General features: G+C 35.6%; 2 protein-coding genes across 11 annotated transcripts in view; one reads left to right on the top strand and one right to left on the bottom strand.

The window, feature by feature from the left end:
* The window catches only part of LOC118188251 (tyrosine-protein phosphatase Lar-like), a 1,537,039-nt gene that overhangs the window by 541,947 nt on the left and 976,092 nt on the right, over positions 1-19,000 (top strand). For 7 of the 8 annotated variants that reach the window (XM_085815772.1, XM_085815774.1, XM_085815771.1 and 4 more), the window contains exon 1: positions 12,674-12,876. The gene's annotated coding sequence lies outside the window, so the exon portion shown is untranslated. Of the gene's footprint in view, positions 1-7,473; positions 7,533-12,673; positions 12,877-19,000 lie in introns of those variants that run through there. The other variant, XM_085815767.1, reaches the window with a different exon arrangement.
* The window catches only part of LOC118189724 (uncharacterized), a 451,032-nt gene continuing 439,310 nt past the window's right edge, over positions 7,279-19,000 (bottom strand). For all 3 annotated transcript variants that reach the window (XM_085815777.1, XM_085815778.1, XM_085815781.1), the window contains one exon: positions 7,279-7,617. Coding sequence is in view for 2 of the 3 variants with exons in the window: in XM_085815778.1 (XP_085671904.1) it covers positions 7,558-7,617 (60 nt within the window). In the remaining variant the exon portion in view is untranslated. The remainder of the gene's footprint in view (positions 7,618-19,000) is intronic.

Genomic DNA, 19,000 nt, shown 5'->3' with positions numbered 1-19,000 from the left:
TAGCTCATGAAAACTTGAATTTTAATTGCAAGCTACATGGTTGCGAAGATGCTCCATTTCTGGTGTTAAATGTTAATAGTTGCTTTTAATATTTTTCTTACTATGCTGCTAAATATTAATAATCGTGCAAGTTTTATCAGTATGCTACACAAACGGTTTACATCGCGAAAAGTAATTAGTATTTATTGAATAGTTAAGGCCATGGATTAACTTTTAATGAATCTTATTTTGGGGAATTACTGTTAATTGAATGAATATTTCCAAAAGAAAAAAATTAAGATTTTTATTATTAAATTTTAATTATTATTTCCTGTTACTGTTTTCGTAGTATAAAAGATTATTCTGTGTTAGCAAGATTAAAATCTATGCGTCTATCATTTACTTATTCATATATTATTCTGTATGATACTTTCTTAAAAACATGTCATTAAGTGTATAGAACATATCATGTTTTCTAAGATATTGCTATGAATTTTGTATATAGGTAAATAATTTTAGTGAAATTATATTTGAATCTGCAATGTTTCTTTTAATAATGCAAGATAAAAATCTAAAGATGCGCAGCTTTGCCGAAAAAAAATACAAGAGTAAGTCTATTTAACATTGAGTAAAGGTTGTCTTACTACATTGGCCAGCTATCGCCAAGACGGCGATGATTTTTTTGCGACTAATTTTGTCTCCAAATTTGGCGAGAAATCGTCAAAAGGCGGCAAACTGGCCTAGATTTTTGTCTGGTTCTTGTATAACTGCAGTGGGTACTGTAATTGAATAAATGTAGTTAATCACAATATGCAACTGTTACCATATCCGGCCTTAGATGGCGCTTTAACCGCATATGCCTTCCAGTAGTTTTAAGAAACATAACTTACTAAGGATTTCTCGACGTACGGGAGATACTATATACTTGAGAGAGAGTATTTGCTCTCAGTTGTTAGCTGAGAGCAGAATTATTAATTATAACTATCAATTGTACTCTATGATATTGTGAAGAGCTGTACAACTCTTTTTATGGAAAGTTCCAGAACTGTGAAGTTTTTATTTTGGTAAAATAACTTTTAACAAGTTATCACCGGTTCTGTGCACATTCAGTTTATTGCGAACGCACACTCGTGGATTTTTGATGCCAGGAGTAGAGTTTAATGCCGGTGACAAGAGCGATAGACGAGCAATTAAGACAGCTAGTGACTGCCTGTGCTGCATTCCAAGAAAAGGTGGCCGTCAATTCCGTTAAATAAGACATGAAAGCAGGCCAAGAATCTGGTAAATAGGAGATAAAATCTGTTAAAGAAGTGATAAAAGCGCACAAAGACGAGATAAAAGGAGGTGAAGGAAAGATTGAAGCAAGTCAAGAGGAAATAAAATGAGAAATTACTGCCATAATAGAAAACAAACTCAAGGAGATGGAGGGCAGAATAGCCATGGTTGAAAATTAAGCAGGAGAAAGCGAAGAAAGAAATTGTGCTGTCGAACAACAAACTGATGACAGAGTTTCTGTCGCTGTCGCCAAGGAAGTTGAAAATCCGTAACTACAGCTGGTCCCAATTCTAGCACTCTTAAATTAGAACATATATCGTCTGAATACGTATAATGGAAATGCCTCCTGGTATCAGACGTTGTTCCCTAGAATGACAAACGCAAATGGATATAATTCCTAAGCTAAGGTCTGCCATCTCACCGCTTCTTTGAGAGGAGACGCAGCGGATATCCTTCAAACTCTTCCCGAAAGCCAGAGGATAGATTTAGAAGCTCTATCCAGCGAGTTGGAGCTGAGCTTTACTAAGAAGAGTTTAAAAGAATATAGTCGGCTTTAGTTCGAAATCTCACCAACAGAAGCCCACGGAAATACTCCAGGAGCTTGCAGCAGATGTTGAAAGGCTATCTCATCTCGCCTTTTCGGACTGCTCGACCGAAACAAGTGAAACTCTGTTCCTGCAGTATTTCATTGATGGTATCCGGGATCCTGAGATGCAGAAAGCCCTGCGAATGGCAGATGTCAAGGTTCTAAAAACCGTTTTAGTGTACACCGTAAAATTAGAGGCTGTCAGCAAGCAACTCGATGAGACCGTCACCCAATCAGAGCTGCTTATGTCCTGGAGCCACTGGATCAACTGAATACTCGTCTAGACGATTGAACCAGACAATTCAATGCCTTGACGCAGAACAAAAGTGCCAATAAAGTGCTGGAACTGTGGTACTTAAGGCCACGTACGAAGGAATTGCCGAACACTGCAGAGCACGGAAGCTAATACCGCTTCCAGAAAGAAAGACGGAAATTAATTAGTGGTCCAGATAATGATAAGCCTGATTTTAAATCGCTTCAAATTTTGCAATGAGTGATGGCAGTAATAGACTCTTCATCATGGGACATATACGGAGTTCATTGCAAAATGATCATCGATACAGGAGCCAATGTTACCTTCATCCGAAAAGATCTGGCTCAACAATTCGAAGGTAAACTCATCTGGAAACATCCCTGTGTTATCTTTCATACTGCGTCCGGAGATAAAATAGACATTGCCGGAAAATTAAGCTTTGGCATCATGTTTGGAAATGATTATACCATCAAACGGCATATATAGCAAATATTACAGGACCTTGCATACAAAACCCTATTCGGAATTAATGATGAAAGAGTGAAATCTGCTTACCAAGTCATAGCTCAAGACCATATCAAAGTACCAGGAAAAATGAAGCAAACTTTTGATTTCAATGATCCATAAACGAAAGCAGAAATTTCTGGTGCGGCATAATGGAATATCCTAATAACTTCGAAAATTCTAAAGGAGTACTAGTAGCCTCGGCAATCGTCAACTTATCGAGGATCGTCATCCCGATGAGAGTTTCCAATGTAACTGACAAGGCGAGACTTATTAGGAAATGTGAAGTGAATTCAGCATGGACTTTCCAGCGTTAAACGAAACATCCGTGTCTTCAGAGAGCATTATATCAGCGTTATTGCAGAATGCACAATTAAGTGATGAACCTAGAGTGCTGCCGAACGTGTCATTCAAGAATTTCACAATATTTTCTCTCGCTCATCTTCTTACGTGAGTCGAACAAGTTTCACACAGCACAGAATTGATACAGGGGATCGTCCACCAGTCAAGCAACATCCTATCAACCTATTTCTAAACAGTAAGAAGAGTAAAACTTCCAAAGGGCATGCAAGAAAGCGATGTTATCGAGTCTTTAGAAAATCCTTGGGCGTCTCTCATCATCCTGGTCAAAAAGAAAGATTGTTCAACAAGGTTTTGCGTTAATTATCGTTGGTTGAAAGAGGTTACGAAGAAAGACAGATCGCCTCTTCTTAGGATTGACGACATTCTGGACACTCTTTCTCGAAGGAAGTGGTTTTCGACGCTTGATTTAAAGAGTCAATATTGGAGGCTAGAGATACAACTTGATGAACGAATAAAAACGGCATACACTACCGTATAAGATTTTTGCATTTCAAGGTGGTGATGCCGTTTGGATTATGTAATGCGCCAGCAACGTTCGACGCCTTATGAAGACCGTGCTTAGAGGTCTTTCCTACGAATCCTGTCTGATAATAGATGTCACCATCATCATCGCCGGGAAAACTTGAAGAGCATTTAAAAATTCTTAGAAAGGAGTATCAGAAACTGAAAGATTCCAATGTAAAATTACGTCTTGCCAAATGTAAACTGTTTAAATGGTAACTATTCAGAATCAGTGGGCTACAGCAAGAGTATACCCATAATTCATGGAGTCTTCAAATAAAGAAGCTATCCGGCAGAACATTTCGAACTATAGTCGTACAACAATATTGTGCTTTCTGTGGCTCACTCGATATTCGAAACGACATCTTGTACCCTAAGTTCGAATTTCATCATGGAAAGCCATTCCGATGGCAGCTGATACTTCCAATATCCCGAATCACAGATGCCCTTAGAGAATTACACAGAAGTCCAATAGGAGGTCACTCCGGTATAATGAAGATTTTGCATAGAATTCGAGAGTGCTTCTATTGGAGTAATGCAAGGATCCGATGGCAGCTGATACTTCCTATATGCCCATAGAGAATTACACAGAAGTCCAACAGGAGGCCACTTCGGGATAAGGAAGATTTTGCATAGAATTCGAGAGCGCTTCTACTGGAGTAATGCAAGGACCGACGCGCAAAAGTGGTGCCAATTTTAAAATGCTTGTGCGGATCGGAAAGGACCGAAGATACGCGGCCGAGGGAAGCTGCAAAGTTGCAATCTAGGAACGCCTTTTAAAGGTATCGCATATGACATTCTGGGACCTCTGCAGCAAACTGCTTATGACAACAAATACATCTGGTTGTACTTTCATTACTTCACCAAGTGGCCTGAAGCGTAACTTATTCCTGACCAAGACACTGTGACACTAGCATGCGTAATGATTAGATTTCCAGTTTCTGAATTGCCTCTTCAGTTACATTCCGATCAAGGAAGAAATTTTACCTCGGCTGTAAAGACCTCCGTAAGCTACTCGGCATAGAGAAAACCCAAACATCGCCTTTACATCCCCAGTCAGATGGCATGGTAGAGAGGTTTAATAGAACCATCCTTAATAATATCTTCCTGGCGGTTTTCAGAAACCAGATAGACTGAGTTAGCCTTTTTTTACTGGCCTACCGCAGTGCTGTTTGAACTGATACATAATTTTGCACGAAAGCGGGTCAACTTGGCGGTGAAGAAGATGAAGACCCGATACGACGCAATAGCTACAGGACAGCGATTCGAAGAAGATGACAAGGTGTGGATGTCGAACCGATTTGACGGAAATGACTCTCTTCTAAACTACACTCACCTTGGGATGGTCCTTACACAGTACTAAATAGACTGAACAACGTAGTAGTTAGGATCCGTAAGTCATCGAATGTAAGTATGGCTTCTTGTCCAGGGATTGTTCTGACCGGGACTCACAGTCCTTGGGAAAAGGGCACTGTAACGAAGTTTATGTACACGGTGTTTCATAGATCATGGGACAAACTGGGAGGGGGTGGAGCGTACTAAAACATTCATTTTTTATAGGAATGTAGGGTCTAAAGTTACGGGTTAAGGCAGGAACCCCCCCAAAAAAAGACGACAGAGGAAAATGTGTTTATGTACAAAATCAACGCAAAGTGCTTCTTTGTAGCAATACAGTATTCACAATAAATGTTCAAAATTGCGACCACCAGCAGTAATACATGCTTGGTAACATCACAGAAGGGATTAACGAACATTTTGAAAACGACAGGCATTTCGCGCACGCTTGCAGCCGCAATGGATAGTCGTGCAACGAGGTCCTCCAAAGAATCAACGGGATTCTCGTAAATGATGCTCTTTAGATGGCCCCATAAAAAATCCAAGCTAGATAAATCTGGCGAACGGGATGGCCATCGAACGAGTCCACCACTGCCCATCCATCGGCCCGAAAAGTCCCATCCAAGTAATTGGGAACCCGCACGTGGTTATGGGCTGGTGCACCATCATGATGGAACCAGACGCGATCCCGAACGACAGCCGGAACATGCTGCAGCAATTCCGGTAGTACCTCTTGCAGAAAAATATAACAACATAAGCCATTTGTACGTGCAGGTAAGAGGTATGGGCCTATGATAGTCGTTAACTATACCGCCTACACATTCACGGAGAAGCGGGTTTGGAATGCATGTGGACGTGTGCCGTGGGGATTATGAGTTGCCCACACGTACATGTTGTGGCTATTGAAGATGCCGTGCTGTGAGAAAGTTGCCTCGTCTGTGAATAGCATATCCGATGGGAAATCCTCCTGCGCCGCACACTGCTGCAAGAAACAATGACAGAAATGAAGAGGGTAATCTGTCTCTTGCAAGTCTTGGACTCTCTGCAAATGCTATGGGTGCAAACCATTTTCATGCAATACTCTCCAAACGGTGGAATGACTTAGCTGCAGACGACGTGCAATAGCTTTTGTATTTGTCTGAGGTGATTAATGCACAATGTTCAAGATGGTTTCTTCAATGCGAGGTTGTTGTGCACCTCTTCCACTCCTAGTGTCAGAGGTGGCTTCAAATGACCCGTTTTCACACAGATACTGATGCAGCTCGAACATTGTGTGATTCGGCATACGCCTGTTCGGAAACCGTTGATGGTACAACCGTAGCGCTGCTCTGCCGTTCCCATTAGTAGCACCATACATGAGATGCATATCAGCTTTTTCCATGTGCGTAAACTCACCCATCACGCTGGACATCAGAGTTGCGAATGATCCTCTGATGCATCGGATCGTGGTTTGTCCGGCTCACTACCGCCCTCTACCGCCAATCACAGCTGTAGTTCCTATGACTGTCAGTGTTCCCTTTCTTGAACATTGCTGCAAAGAAGTACTTTGCGTTGATTTTGTACATAAACACATTTTCCTCTCGCGTCGTTTTTTCGTGTTCCGGCCTTAACCGGCACTTTAGACCCTATATTCCTATACAGAAAATGCATGTTTTAGTACGTTCCTCCACCCCTCCAAGTTTGTCCAATGATCTAAGAAATACCCTGTATATGTAAATAAATTTAGTGAAATTATATGTGATATTGCAGTATTTTTTTGTATGATGCAGCATGAAAAATCTAAAGAAGCGAAGCTTTACCGGAAAAGTAAGAATACAAGGGCAATCACAAGGGAATACAAGAGATATCGCCAAACTGGCGTTCGTCATTTGGAAATATTTTGGTCCGGTCCCTGTATAACTGTAATGGTTAACGTAATTGACTATTGTAACCGTATGCGACCTAAGATCTAACTTCAACCAAACATTTCTTCCAGTAATTTCAAGAAATGGAACTTACTAGAGATTTCTCGGTGCCGAGAGAGACCGAAGACTGAACATCTGCTCCCAATTGTTAGTTCAAAGCTGAATTCCGAGCATTGAAATATCCGTGAACGCTTGGCCTTTTAGATGCGCTTTGCAGTGCGTTGTGTTTAATGTTCTTAGGAGTTTGATGTGTAGCTACTGACTGTATTCTGTGAGTCTGTGAAGAGCTGCACGACTAATTTCGGCTCGCAATAACATTTTTTTTCTTAATATTAATATATTTTCTATACAATGTTTTTCTTAACAGCAATATGATGATGCTTTAGCGTCATATGCTTTTCTAAAGCGTGCTAATATTTCGCACACTTTTCCAAAGAAGTGTCTATGTTTTTTTAATAACATGCTTTCTAAGACCTGTTTAACATGTTTTCTTAATAACAGGTTTGAGATATGTTTTCTTAGTAACATATTTTTAAAAGGAATGTTTAATATGCTTTTTAATAACATGTTTTCCAAGGCACGTTTTAATGTTTTTTAATAGCATGCTTTCTGAGACATGTTTAACATGCTTCTTTAATAATATGTTTTCTTAAAAATAAGTTTCTTAACATGTATTATCATAAAATATCACTTCACATATATGTTATTAATTTAAAAACATGCACAATATTCTGCATTTTCTTTCTTAACGGAGCCTTATTTTTCTTTTTCAGATAAACATTAAAGAATTTCTTTTAACATATCCATGTTCATCTTCTTCATATCAAGGTCGGTAAGTACAGATTTTAAATTTCTTATCAACTCTCTTGAACACCATTTTGATGATGGTTTATGTCAGCAATTTTCAGGAAAAAAACCTGAAATGAGAAATAAAAATTAAGAGATTTTACATTAGAAATTCTCGGTTACAATACATACATCATTTCTACAAAATCAAATAAAAAAATCAAAATTAATTAAATGCTATAATTATGCTAAATAAAGTGCAATCTAATGACTGAAAAACGTGACTAGAGGATATTTAAAACACTTTATTCTGCTTTTCAGAATTTGCTTGGAAATGTATGAAAGCATTGAAGTTAAATAAAAAGCTGAATTTATTTTTGGATATAATTAAGTGGTGGTAGCACTTCAAATCCTCCACGATGCTAAAAATATCAATAAATAAAATGAAGTATTTATTGATCTTTAGCCTATTTGAACATTTATATTTTCTTTAACCGCATCATAGATGACTTTGTATTCTTTGATTAACAGAAATGGAAAAGAATACTTTCTAGCAAGAAACTTCTATTCAGAACAAATGAAGTTTTATAAACTCATTTTTGGTCTGTCTTTGGATATATATAATAAATCTGGAGTAAAATTCTTGAATCTAATTCCCGCATCCTTGGCACTATATGTATTTATTAGTGATGAAGTTCGTGATGTTCAAGATGAAATTTCAACGCAACTGAGATATTTACAAATCTCAAGTTAGTTTAAATTAAGTCTTCATAAGTTAATTTTGATGATTTAGCTGTCGAAAATGTTTGAAATTACTCAGTACCTTCTGTACACACTGAACCAGATGGCGACAATTTGGGAACCAACTCTGAAGTACTAAATATCAAGATAATTTTAACATTCATTTAATGATAACGTTTCATATAATCTTATTTCAGATAGCATTTTAACATGCTTACAAAATTATTTGTCATAAAATTTGGAAAACATATGAGAAAAATGGATATTTTCAGTTCATACGCCAAACAATTCTCTATTGAAAAATACAAGCACCAACTTGATTCTACCAACGCGAAAAATACTTTTGTCATCAAATCATTTATATTGCTATAAATATTTTACAAATATAATAAATATTTCTCTCTAGTTATTTATTTCGATAAACAAATAACGAAATAGAATGCCACAATTTATCGCCAACACTCAGTTTAAAAACAAGAACACTATTTAAACTATAAAAACAGTATATTTAATTTACGTCGAAAATAAACAATATTTATAGATTTACCTTTCTGTAAAAAACTGTTTCACACTTCTTGTCATATACCAGAAATGATGTTAAATAAAAACATATAAACTATTTTTAGAGTTTAAAAGGAAAACTAAGACAAAATCAATAAAACGTTGCAAGCTGCGGATTCACTGATGTCTCTTAAAATAGTTACTCCTGATAAGCAAAAAGATATTATTAATTTATTATAAAAATTGACTACTTGCAGTACAAGAAGCCGCTGGAAATAGCTCAAGGAGATGCGTAGATTAGGCTATTTCTCTTTAGCGTCTTAAAAATAGTCAATTCTAAAAATTACAAGCAGAGTAAACGCTAAAACGCAATTCATCTAACCGCTATATCTAAGAGTTGATTCAGAACTCCCTAGTTCTCGGTTCCCTAGTTCTCCCTAGGTTTGGAAGCTTCTTTAAGAATCCATTGCAGGGCTTCAAAAATGCGTTTTCCCAAATCTTCCAAAAAGTCACCAAATTGGCGAGAAATCTTAAAATGTCGCCAGCTTGGCTTAACAAAATTATTTCTAAGGCTTGTTAGGATCTAATTGGCCCATATTTCGCGTTTTTTCAAAATTCAAATGCTGTTGCTCTCCGAAACGAATGATTTATAATCATTTACAATGTACAAATACTTATATACAAAGCATATGGCCACAAATTCGATTAAACACAAAATAAAATCCAAAATTATCATCCTAAAGCCAATAAATAAATAAGTAAGTAAACCAATATACAGCAACACAGAAAAACCGACATAAAATGCGGTCAAAAAGGCTTTAATTATTTACAAATATTAAAAAAATAGATCGAACAATTAACTTCATTCCCATGGATAATCGAATCTTGAACTAATTAACAGCGGCAAATATGCAGGAGCGTGGGATACAAACCCTCACTGAGAATCACGAAGCCCATCACGAATCGATCAGATATTCTCTTTCTCTTTACTTATCAATAATATAGCTTTATTTAGAAATGTGAAAACTTCATAATCTTTCAAAGAAGCGTACCGAGAAGGAAAAGCCATATATAATTCGCTGCGCCATTCCAACCGGGGTAGCTGTTAGCGACGCTGACCGCCGTACCGAAGGACACGGGTTCGGATCTCGGAGAAGGCATGGGTGTTCGTAAATGTATAGTGTCTGTGCGGCATGGAAGCACTATAACTATGTGGAGGGCCGAAAGTCATCTCGAGTGGCTGTTGGTAGGGAAAGCGGGTGTGAGAACCCAGGACCCATCTTACCCCGGGATGTTGTTCTTAAACATTGTGGGTGGAAAAGAGCAAAGTCGTTTTATCACCTGTAATGTTTCCCAAGGCTGTTGCCAACGACAGGCGTAGTCTTACCTCCTTGCCAAAATGAATGTCATGGGTTTGCTTTGATATCAAAGAAGCGAGATTAGTCACAATAACAACAGCAATAATGTCATGCCAAATTACAAAACATAATTAATGATTTTTTTACAGTCTTTTATTCAAATAATGATTGTAAACAATTGAAATTTTCTTAACGGATCAAAACCTAATCCATACATAATAGTCCAAAAATATCCCATTTAGTGTAAGCTAAATTTCTAATTTTTCGACGAAAATTCATGCTTTTATGGGTCCATAAGCTTAACCTTTCAAATATAATAAAGGAATGTAAGTTAGATATTTTTTTCCCTTTTTCTGTGAAAAAAAATATTCCATTCCCTAGTAGCTGTTGTACTGCTTGACGCATACATATATTTCTTAACTGGTATCTTCAGAAAGCATCAAAGATCCAGTCAGTGAACTGGAACTCCGTTTTCTGAAAATCATTCATAGAGGCATTTAATATGTATACTCAACAAATGCTTTGTAAAAATTATTCTGTTTGCCAACAGTGTGTTCCACTGTTTGGTAAAAAAGTAATGATATAAGTTCTCGTATGACTAAGTGTTCAGTATATATAAGCATCACAGCATGTGCTGCTTTCATGAGCCTATAGAAGCTTTTCAGACAGCTGTTTGAATTCTTTCAGAATGAGTATTTATCAGTACAGTCAAAACTAAATTTGTTGAAATGATAAATTTCCAGGCAGCATTCTACGATATTTTACTTTTACACCACTTCGAGAGCTCAGACAAGGTTTTAAAGAACCTTTCGATTTCTTTTATGCATTTTAAATCAGAACGAGAACCTACATTAACCTTATACTGAAGAAAAATGTCTTTTCTGTTTCTACGTCATGATGAATGTGAAAAAATGGAAAGTACTTTAATGATGTTTCACACGAAGAGTAATTATGTAGAGAAAGTATTAATAATAGAGTAATTATGTCAGTGATTTTGACATTCTCTTATCTCTAAAAGTAGATCTCTGGCGCTAATCTTTCTCATTACTTTAAAACTAGTTACAGCACAATATAAGTGATTTAATATTATGCGTGTCTGTCTTGCAGAACTGCCTTCTCTCACAAACATGATTGTTTTCATCTCCGGAATTCAGATAATTTCTTTATAAGTACTTTTAGTAGTTTAGTTTACTTTTCTAAGTTACACTGCACAACAAAGAAATCCCAGAAGAGCTCATGATGTAAATTTTCACGGGTATATTGTACCAGAGTTCCAAGACCGCCGCAAAACGGACAGAGCAATCAGTATTGCATTTACGCTACCTTTCTTCACGAGAACACGGCTGGATCAAATGATGAATATGCTTTTAGAACTCATTAGGTCATAGCCTGAGGACGCCGGCGTCTTTGGACTTTACTGGATCAGAGGACCTCAATTGATCAAAAGATGAGTAAGCTTCTGGACCTCACTAAATCAGGGGACGGTTAAGATTTGGACCAGAGGACCTCACTGGACCTCACTGGACCAGAGGATGAGTTGCCTTTTGGACCTCAGAAGATGAATAGGACTTTGGACCTTATAAGATGAAAGAATAAAAGGGCCAAAAGTTACTAAATCTAGGGCCAGTTATAAATCTGAAAAAGCAGTACCCTGAATAATGTGCATGGTAACTTAAAATTTGAAATTAACTCATATATGAAGTAAAATAAAAGATTGCTACTTAATTATTTATTAAGTTAATGCAACGGTGTTACCCCTGTTGGCTTTAAATTCATACAGCACCTTTAGACAGCGTAATTATTTATTAAATTATGTTATAAACCCATTAGAGTTCTAAAACGTACAAATGAGCAATAATTCCTATATGCAATATGCAACATATTTTTCACATATTTCACATATAAATAAATATCATGATCACATGTTCAAATCCTATTCAATGGTTTTTAATTATATAATTATGATATCTAAAATAATTTATTAATTTATTTTAAGATTTATTACTAATTTAAAATTTGTTTTAATGTATTTCATTAATTTAATATAACTAGTGTATTAAACAGAGTAATTAAGGTAATAAAATATTTCCCTAATTATAAAGTTTTATTCTAAATAATAATGACTGCACATTAATTATTCCATATTGTTTTAGAAATTCAAGAGAAACTATTATACTACAAAGTCATTTGAACTCTCTAATATTAAAAGGACTTTCCTTTTAAGATTTTTTTTTTTTCTTCGCTTTTATCTACACCTAAGCATCACATTCCTACTGATTTTCCCTTCTACCAATGAATACAGGAGGGATATAATTGACAGGAAAAACAGTCTGATATTTTCTCCTGTAGTATTAAATAGCTTTTTCTGTAGCTTTTGAAGAACTATGCAAAAGTTTGCGAGATCTTCATACTGTGGGATACAAAAATCAATATCTTTCACTGTGGCTAACTCAGGATCTTGCAAAACGAAGAATTTTCGCTCTGCTATTTGGATAAATGGAGCTATCGCCGCTAGATGGCAGCACAGGTTATCTAGTTCTGGTTTCTATGAAGAGCCGAAGCAGTGGTTGACGTGCAAAACGCCGCAAAATCGTTTCGTCAGTACTCGAAAGCAGTGTTTTATTTACGTAGAATATTGTTGTGCACAATATTTATCAAACTTTCTGTGCAGCTAAACGAAGCAGAAAGTAACGAATGAGAAACTTAACTTGTAGTGTTTCACTCCAGGGTAAATCATATTCTCCCAGCCGGATTATTCTTTGGATATAATTCAGGATTTCACCCTAAAAGGTAAAAGTTGTTTACTCCGTAGTAGTAAGTTTCACTCCGCCGTAAAGGTGGAAGTGCTTGCGGTGATCTTATCGTACTTTAGTCGGCTAGTCCATTTGCCTCCGGCCGCTGAGTTTGCCGTGCATGCGTGCGGTTGTAAATATAGCGGTCAAGGGCAAACTGCGTAACACAATTAAAGTGTATGCTTATGCTCCACATGGATTTATATGAAAGGAAATCTGAGATTACATATTTGACAATAAATTTTCGTAATTTTTTTATTAATAACAATACAGTATTGTGAAATTAATTGATTTCAGTCTACATATTTCCTAGCAACTGGAATTAACGAATATTTTCATGATACCAATTTAGATTTATTATTTACTTAATTAACTAGCGATAAGTAGTTAATTATTAATAATATTTAATTATAAAGTAGTCCTTTTGAATACTGAAATAATTCAAACAACTAATCATTTCAGATGAACAGTTTAGTTTTTACAAATATTTTTAATTATTTGTAAATATTAACAGTGCAAAGTCCGAATCATTTCTTAGACCACTAAATCACGTTATTGATAAATACGACATATGCTTGTTATTTAAAATAAAAGAAATAATTAATTGCATGTTATTGAAATTAATATAATGTTTGGGTAAACAAATGAACAAAATGTTTACCTATACGTTTTACCTATACTAAATTAATGCAAAACTTTATGTATTACTTCATTATACATTTTTTATTCTTTAAGCATTTGAAAATATTCCCTCGATAGTCATTTCAATATTCAAGTTCTGAAGCAAAATTCAGTAAAAAAAAAAAAGTGCTTAATAATTAAAATTACTGTAATATTATTTAAAATAAATAAAAATTACCGTTTTCAAATAATTAATAAAAGTAATTCTAAAATTCTCATATTAGTTTTACCTAAATGCAGTAAATAAAAACTGTTAACATTTACACATTAAGCATTTTCAGTTTCGGTAATTTATTTTGAGGTCTTATTCCTGGCAGACAGTTGTGTTTATAAAATGAATTCCTGGTACTTTTCCGTTTTGCCGGCGCAAGCGATAAAGTCGCCAATAATGGTACAACCGATGCCAAACGGAAAATTCTCGCTGGAACGGAATATTCCTTTTACGCCTCATTTTCAAAACAAGTTGCAGCTTTTTCTTATCATATTGATTGTTTCTTTCAATAGTGGCATATAATTACATAGAATTTTTATCAGATTGTTCAGTTTTATGTCTAAGGTTGTTTTCGGTAATTAAGTCAATCAGGATGCAATCACAGCGCTTACCCGAAGCCGAAAATATAGAAAAGGTAAAGTCAAGGGTTAAATTCATCAATTCTAATGAGAATGCATTAGCGAAGTAAAGCACTGCAGCTTTACATAATTTCTGAGTAAGCTATTCGTACGAATTGAAATATTTCTTGCATTTAAGCTTCTGTTCCAAATTAAGATTTAACTTGAAATTAATGTAGATAATTACTGAGAGCATTAGATTTTTGTAGAGTAGTTTACGTGAATGAGATCGCTTGGGGTCACGTGATATGAACCGGCGAATCAGAATGTTGAACCATGAAAGCATAGTAAATTATTAATGTCTTTTTACAAATTTATTGTCTTTATTTATTGGCTTTTTATAAAATTTTAAGCGATATTAAAATGTTTATGCCTTCAAAAAAAGAATTCTTAGAACTAACATTTTTTTTTTAATATTTTTATGTGTATACTGTATGTTGTCGCCAATAAAGTCTGCTTGGCGAGATTTGCGCCGGCCAAACGGAAAAGTACCGAATTCCTTTATATTTGGCTGTATTAATGTTAACCGTTTCTCCATTAAAAAAAATCTTCGGTTGATTCTTTGATTAATGAAAGCAAAGCATGCCTTGGAAGGGATACCCTGATGAAAGATTTTCTGGGGGGGTGGAAAAAATACTTCAGAAAGGCATCTTTTACAATTAACTTAAACTAATTTGTGCATAATTTATCTTCCTTCTTGATTAATTGCTTTAAATGTGAGTTTTATGCTTATTCTTGGAGCCTGATTGTAAGGTAATTCTATAATGGTTTTTTTTTAAATCCGAATTCATCTATAAGTTTCTGTTTTTTATCTGAATTCATCTGAAAGTTTAGGCCCACCCGTGGGCGAGCGGTAAAGTTGCTTAACACTGGTAGTTCGGTCTGTGTTTCGAATCCCGAAGGGTCTGGCCGCGTGGGCGTTTTCGTGGTTTTCCCATGTGTAAGGTGCATACTAGCCAGTTTCCCTTAAAAAGCTCTCCACGAAGGTATCCCTCTGCTTAGGCTGATAGCACTCGAGTGCTTTACCATAATCAGATAAACCAAACTGTCTGTATGTTTTGTCAAACATTCGTCTCCGTGGAGGAATTATTACAAACCGTACGATTGGATTATTCAGAATACAGCAAAGCGTACTAGAACTATCTGCCCGATCAGAAGGATGTATAACCCCTTCGAAACTCCCTAAAGCGCCATTTGAGGAAACGATTTCGTATACGAGTATACATGAGGAAAATCGGGAAAACGCCATGCAACCAGCCCATTCGCCAGGTTCGAAATAGATTTGATGACGTTTTAGGGAAACTAGTATTTCGTATACATGAGGAAAACCAGCCAGCCTCTTCGCCAAGTTTTGATTGGATTTGATTGCATTATTTTATTAAAACACACTAAGGTTGTGCGCCTAAGAGGAGGCATTGCCTTCGTGAAGGACTTTTATCTCTTCGTGTTCACGTTACAAATGGGAAAAACCACCTCCAGCATTTGAATCGAAGTTGAACTACCTTTGTTCAACGCTATTATAGCTCGGCCGCTAATAGATCCGAAATTTCACACAGCCTGTTTAATTTGTGAAGACCTATAGAAAGGTATCCCCTCTGATTAAGCAGAAAGCCGGGCTTAACGTGTCACTGGGCGCCGGGCTTAACGTGTTAACTATCAAAATTTAAAATACATTTACGCATTTTAACTATGTAATCCAGTGTTCATGATAATCAAATATCAGTCAAATGTGATAGCTTTTTGATGAGAAAGTCCTTATTTTGCCAACCACATTCTATTAACATAAAGAATTATAATTATAAAATTTGTCTTGTCTTATTAGCTATGCTGTTATTATATAGTACTCATACAGGCAAGGTTAATCAAATAATCAATGAAAGGTTACATATGTAATAATGATTACCCATTTTACGTTTTAAAAAGTGGCCAAGGGTTTAGCCCAAAAAAAACATAAAGCTCGCAAAAAAGACAATAGTAAACGGTATTTTCTTGATTGTAATTTCAAAATGATTCTTTTTGTAAAGAATAGTAGTTGACATATAATTAAAAAAGTTTGAAAAATTAATAGACATACCATTAAAAATATTCCCAGCGTATGTATATGCATAGAGAGAGGAAAGAAACTGTTTTGAGATGTTAACTTGCTGCAGCATGTATTTGGTTATAGCAACACTGGCACTGAATCCAAGCATTATTTTACATGTCATTTCATTTCGTGCTTCTATTCCGCACGGAAAATATACTGCAGCCTTACGACGTTAATGATTGCTAATTGACGGCTATGAAAGGTGTGATGTTATCAAAAGATATAATAGCTAGTTTGACATTCAGGGATAAGCTGCATGAATTTAAAGCGCCAGATTAAAAGAACATGCGAGATAGGGCACAAAGGTTTCTTAATGATAAATTCATCAGTAGCTGAAATACCTTCGAGCAGTTAAATAACTAATAGACTGATAACGTGATTACAGCTAGAGGGGGGAAAAAGACCGGCTTCACATTTCATAGCATGTATTCAGGTACAGACAGGTATTACCTTTTTAGAGAGAAATGTATTTGACCTCAGAATTCCGTTAATAAAAACGAGACTAAACCTTAGAACAAAAATATATTAAATGCGCTTTAGGTATATATGCCCAAAGCGCACGTTGTCATAAATGATAAAAGGCCTTTTTTTTTAATTCAGCAGTTCTTTAAACATAGAACATTTTAATTTATAGTTTTTTTTCTAACATTTATTTCGATCATTTTGCTTTATTTTACTGTTTGGTTTTAAAATTTTTTAATGGTTTTGAAATAAATTCATAAAAGAAATTCTCAGTTCATTGCTTTGGTTGCAGTTTTTACATATAAATCTTCAGAATGTATATTTGTTATACATTTTTTAAGTTTTGCTACTTAAGGTAGAGTTTTGATACTTTCGATTTTTCCTCTATAAGACAACACAGCCCAAACAATTTTCTCTGGGGAGATATAGACGTCAACTAGATAGTTTCGGAGAGAAAACATACTTTTTTTATTAATTCATAATTTTTCTGAGAACTAGAATTTTATCTTTTAGGCTAATTACTTCAATAAATAAAAACCAAAATACAGATACGCAGTTTAAAAATGTATTAATGGTGATACCTTGAAAAAACAAGAAAACATTAAAAGAGATAAGAATTATACATTAATTTCAACAATGGTCAATATGCAACGTTGGCGCATATACCCTTCTGAAGAAAATTACTTGTTATCCTGTATCGAAAAGGAACCAGTGATTTTTTTTTAAGTTTTCTAATGGGAATTAATTTTTTTAATTAAAAAAATATTCTTCATGGAGGCACCTCATTAGGCAGTCATTCATCCTACCGCTTTGCTATAATAATTAATTAATTAATGTTTATGGAGCATAAAGTGATAACTTTTTGGAGACGGGAAGCAGTTTGACCGATGTGTAATAGTGCTAAATATAAAAGTGTGCATATAGCTGCTTAGTGAATGTGAGAGCTATCTCTTTAAATACCTAATTCATTGTAATATTTAACTACTGTAACACTAAGTTTAATGTATTCTGGTTTTACAATAATCAAAACTATGAACTTATCTCTGCCTTCAAAAAATCATCGTTGTATGCCTCATAAAAATTGATTAATTCAATGATATGAGGACGTTTTTCCTAAAGGGAAGAATACCTTCATAAATGGTATTTGAAAAATCTTAGTGAGACATGAAGAAACCTGGAAACCTTAGTCAGTGTCCCATTAAGCCGACTTGTCAAAAATGCATAATGATTTGGATTATGGTTTGCTGGTTGATTGATTGCAACATAACACTCGAGGGTAAAGAAGGACTACTTATGTGGAAGGCATTGTAATGGGAATTAACTCATAGATAGCTTGCACATGGGAAAAATACGAAAGCTTCATGTTACTAGTCCATTTGCCGAAATTCGGAAAGAGGCTAATCGGAATCACTCATTATGATGAAGCATAAAATGTTAAGCGAGGGAAAGGGTGCCTTCGTCGAGGAATTTCAAAGGAACACTTATATTAAGAGGATATTTTTCATTATGGAACAACACATGCCAAACAAGTTTTTTCTAGAACGATATACGTTTTACTTGGCATTTCCTGTGAGAAAATATATTTCTGTTATCAGCTCATTTTGACTATTGTAAAATTTTTCTAAATTCTCGGAATGTGTCTCGTAGATTAGTTATTTCGATAAACAAACAAAATGGAGCGATCCAGTTTAAATAATTCTTTGGAAATATTTACTTTGAAAACAAGAACGCTGTTTTAAGGGATAAGCATAGAATATTTAATTTAACGGTGGTGAATAGACAACTTTGTGTATATCTCTGCGTAAAAAGCTATTTCACGCCTGTTATCGTATAACACAAATGATCCCTTGCGTTTTCCTTAAAGAAAACTGGAATCTGTACGCAGCCAACCGGTTCAGCTATTGGAATGTGGTATAGATTGTCTGTCCTATTCAAATAATCTAATCCAACCCAGCTACTGAGAGGCCAACCTAGGATTAGTTCCCTGTGTTCATAGTCTTGAGGCCCACCGGAGGCCGAGCGGTTAAATCGCTGAACGCTGGTAGTTCCGAATAATCTTCGATTCCACGCAAACGGACTGGCTGCTTGGGCATTTTCATGGTTTTCTCCATGTGTAACGTTTATACAAGCGCAAGTTTTTCTTAGAAAGTCGTCCACGAAAGCATCTCTTCCATTAGGCAGATAGCCCTAGTATGCTTTGCCGTAATCTCAATAAACCAAACAAATAATGTTCTTGAAGTGTTCTCCACGAAGGTGTGTTTTCCTTTCGGAAGATAATATCAAG

The sequence above is a fragment of the Stegodyphus dumicola genome, chromosome 4 (assembly GCF_044657685.1).
Source record: "Stegodyphus dumicola isolate Sdum_Otavi_A_Nest chromosome 4, ASM4465768v1".
In the NCBI taxonomy this organism is placed as follows: Eukaryota; Metazoa; Arthropoda; class Arachnida; order Araneae; family Eresidae; genus Stegodyphus; species Stegodyphus dumicola.
This window is presented reverse-complemented; position numbering and strand designations above follow the sequence as displayed.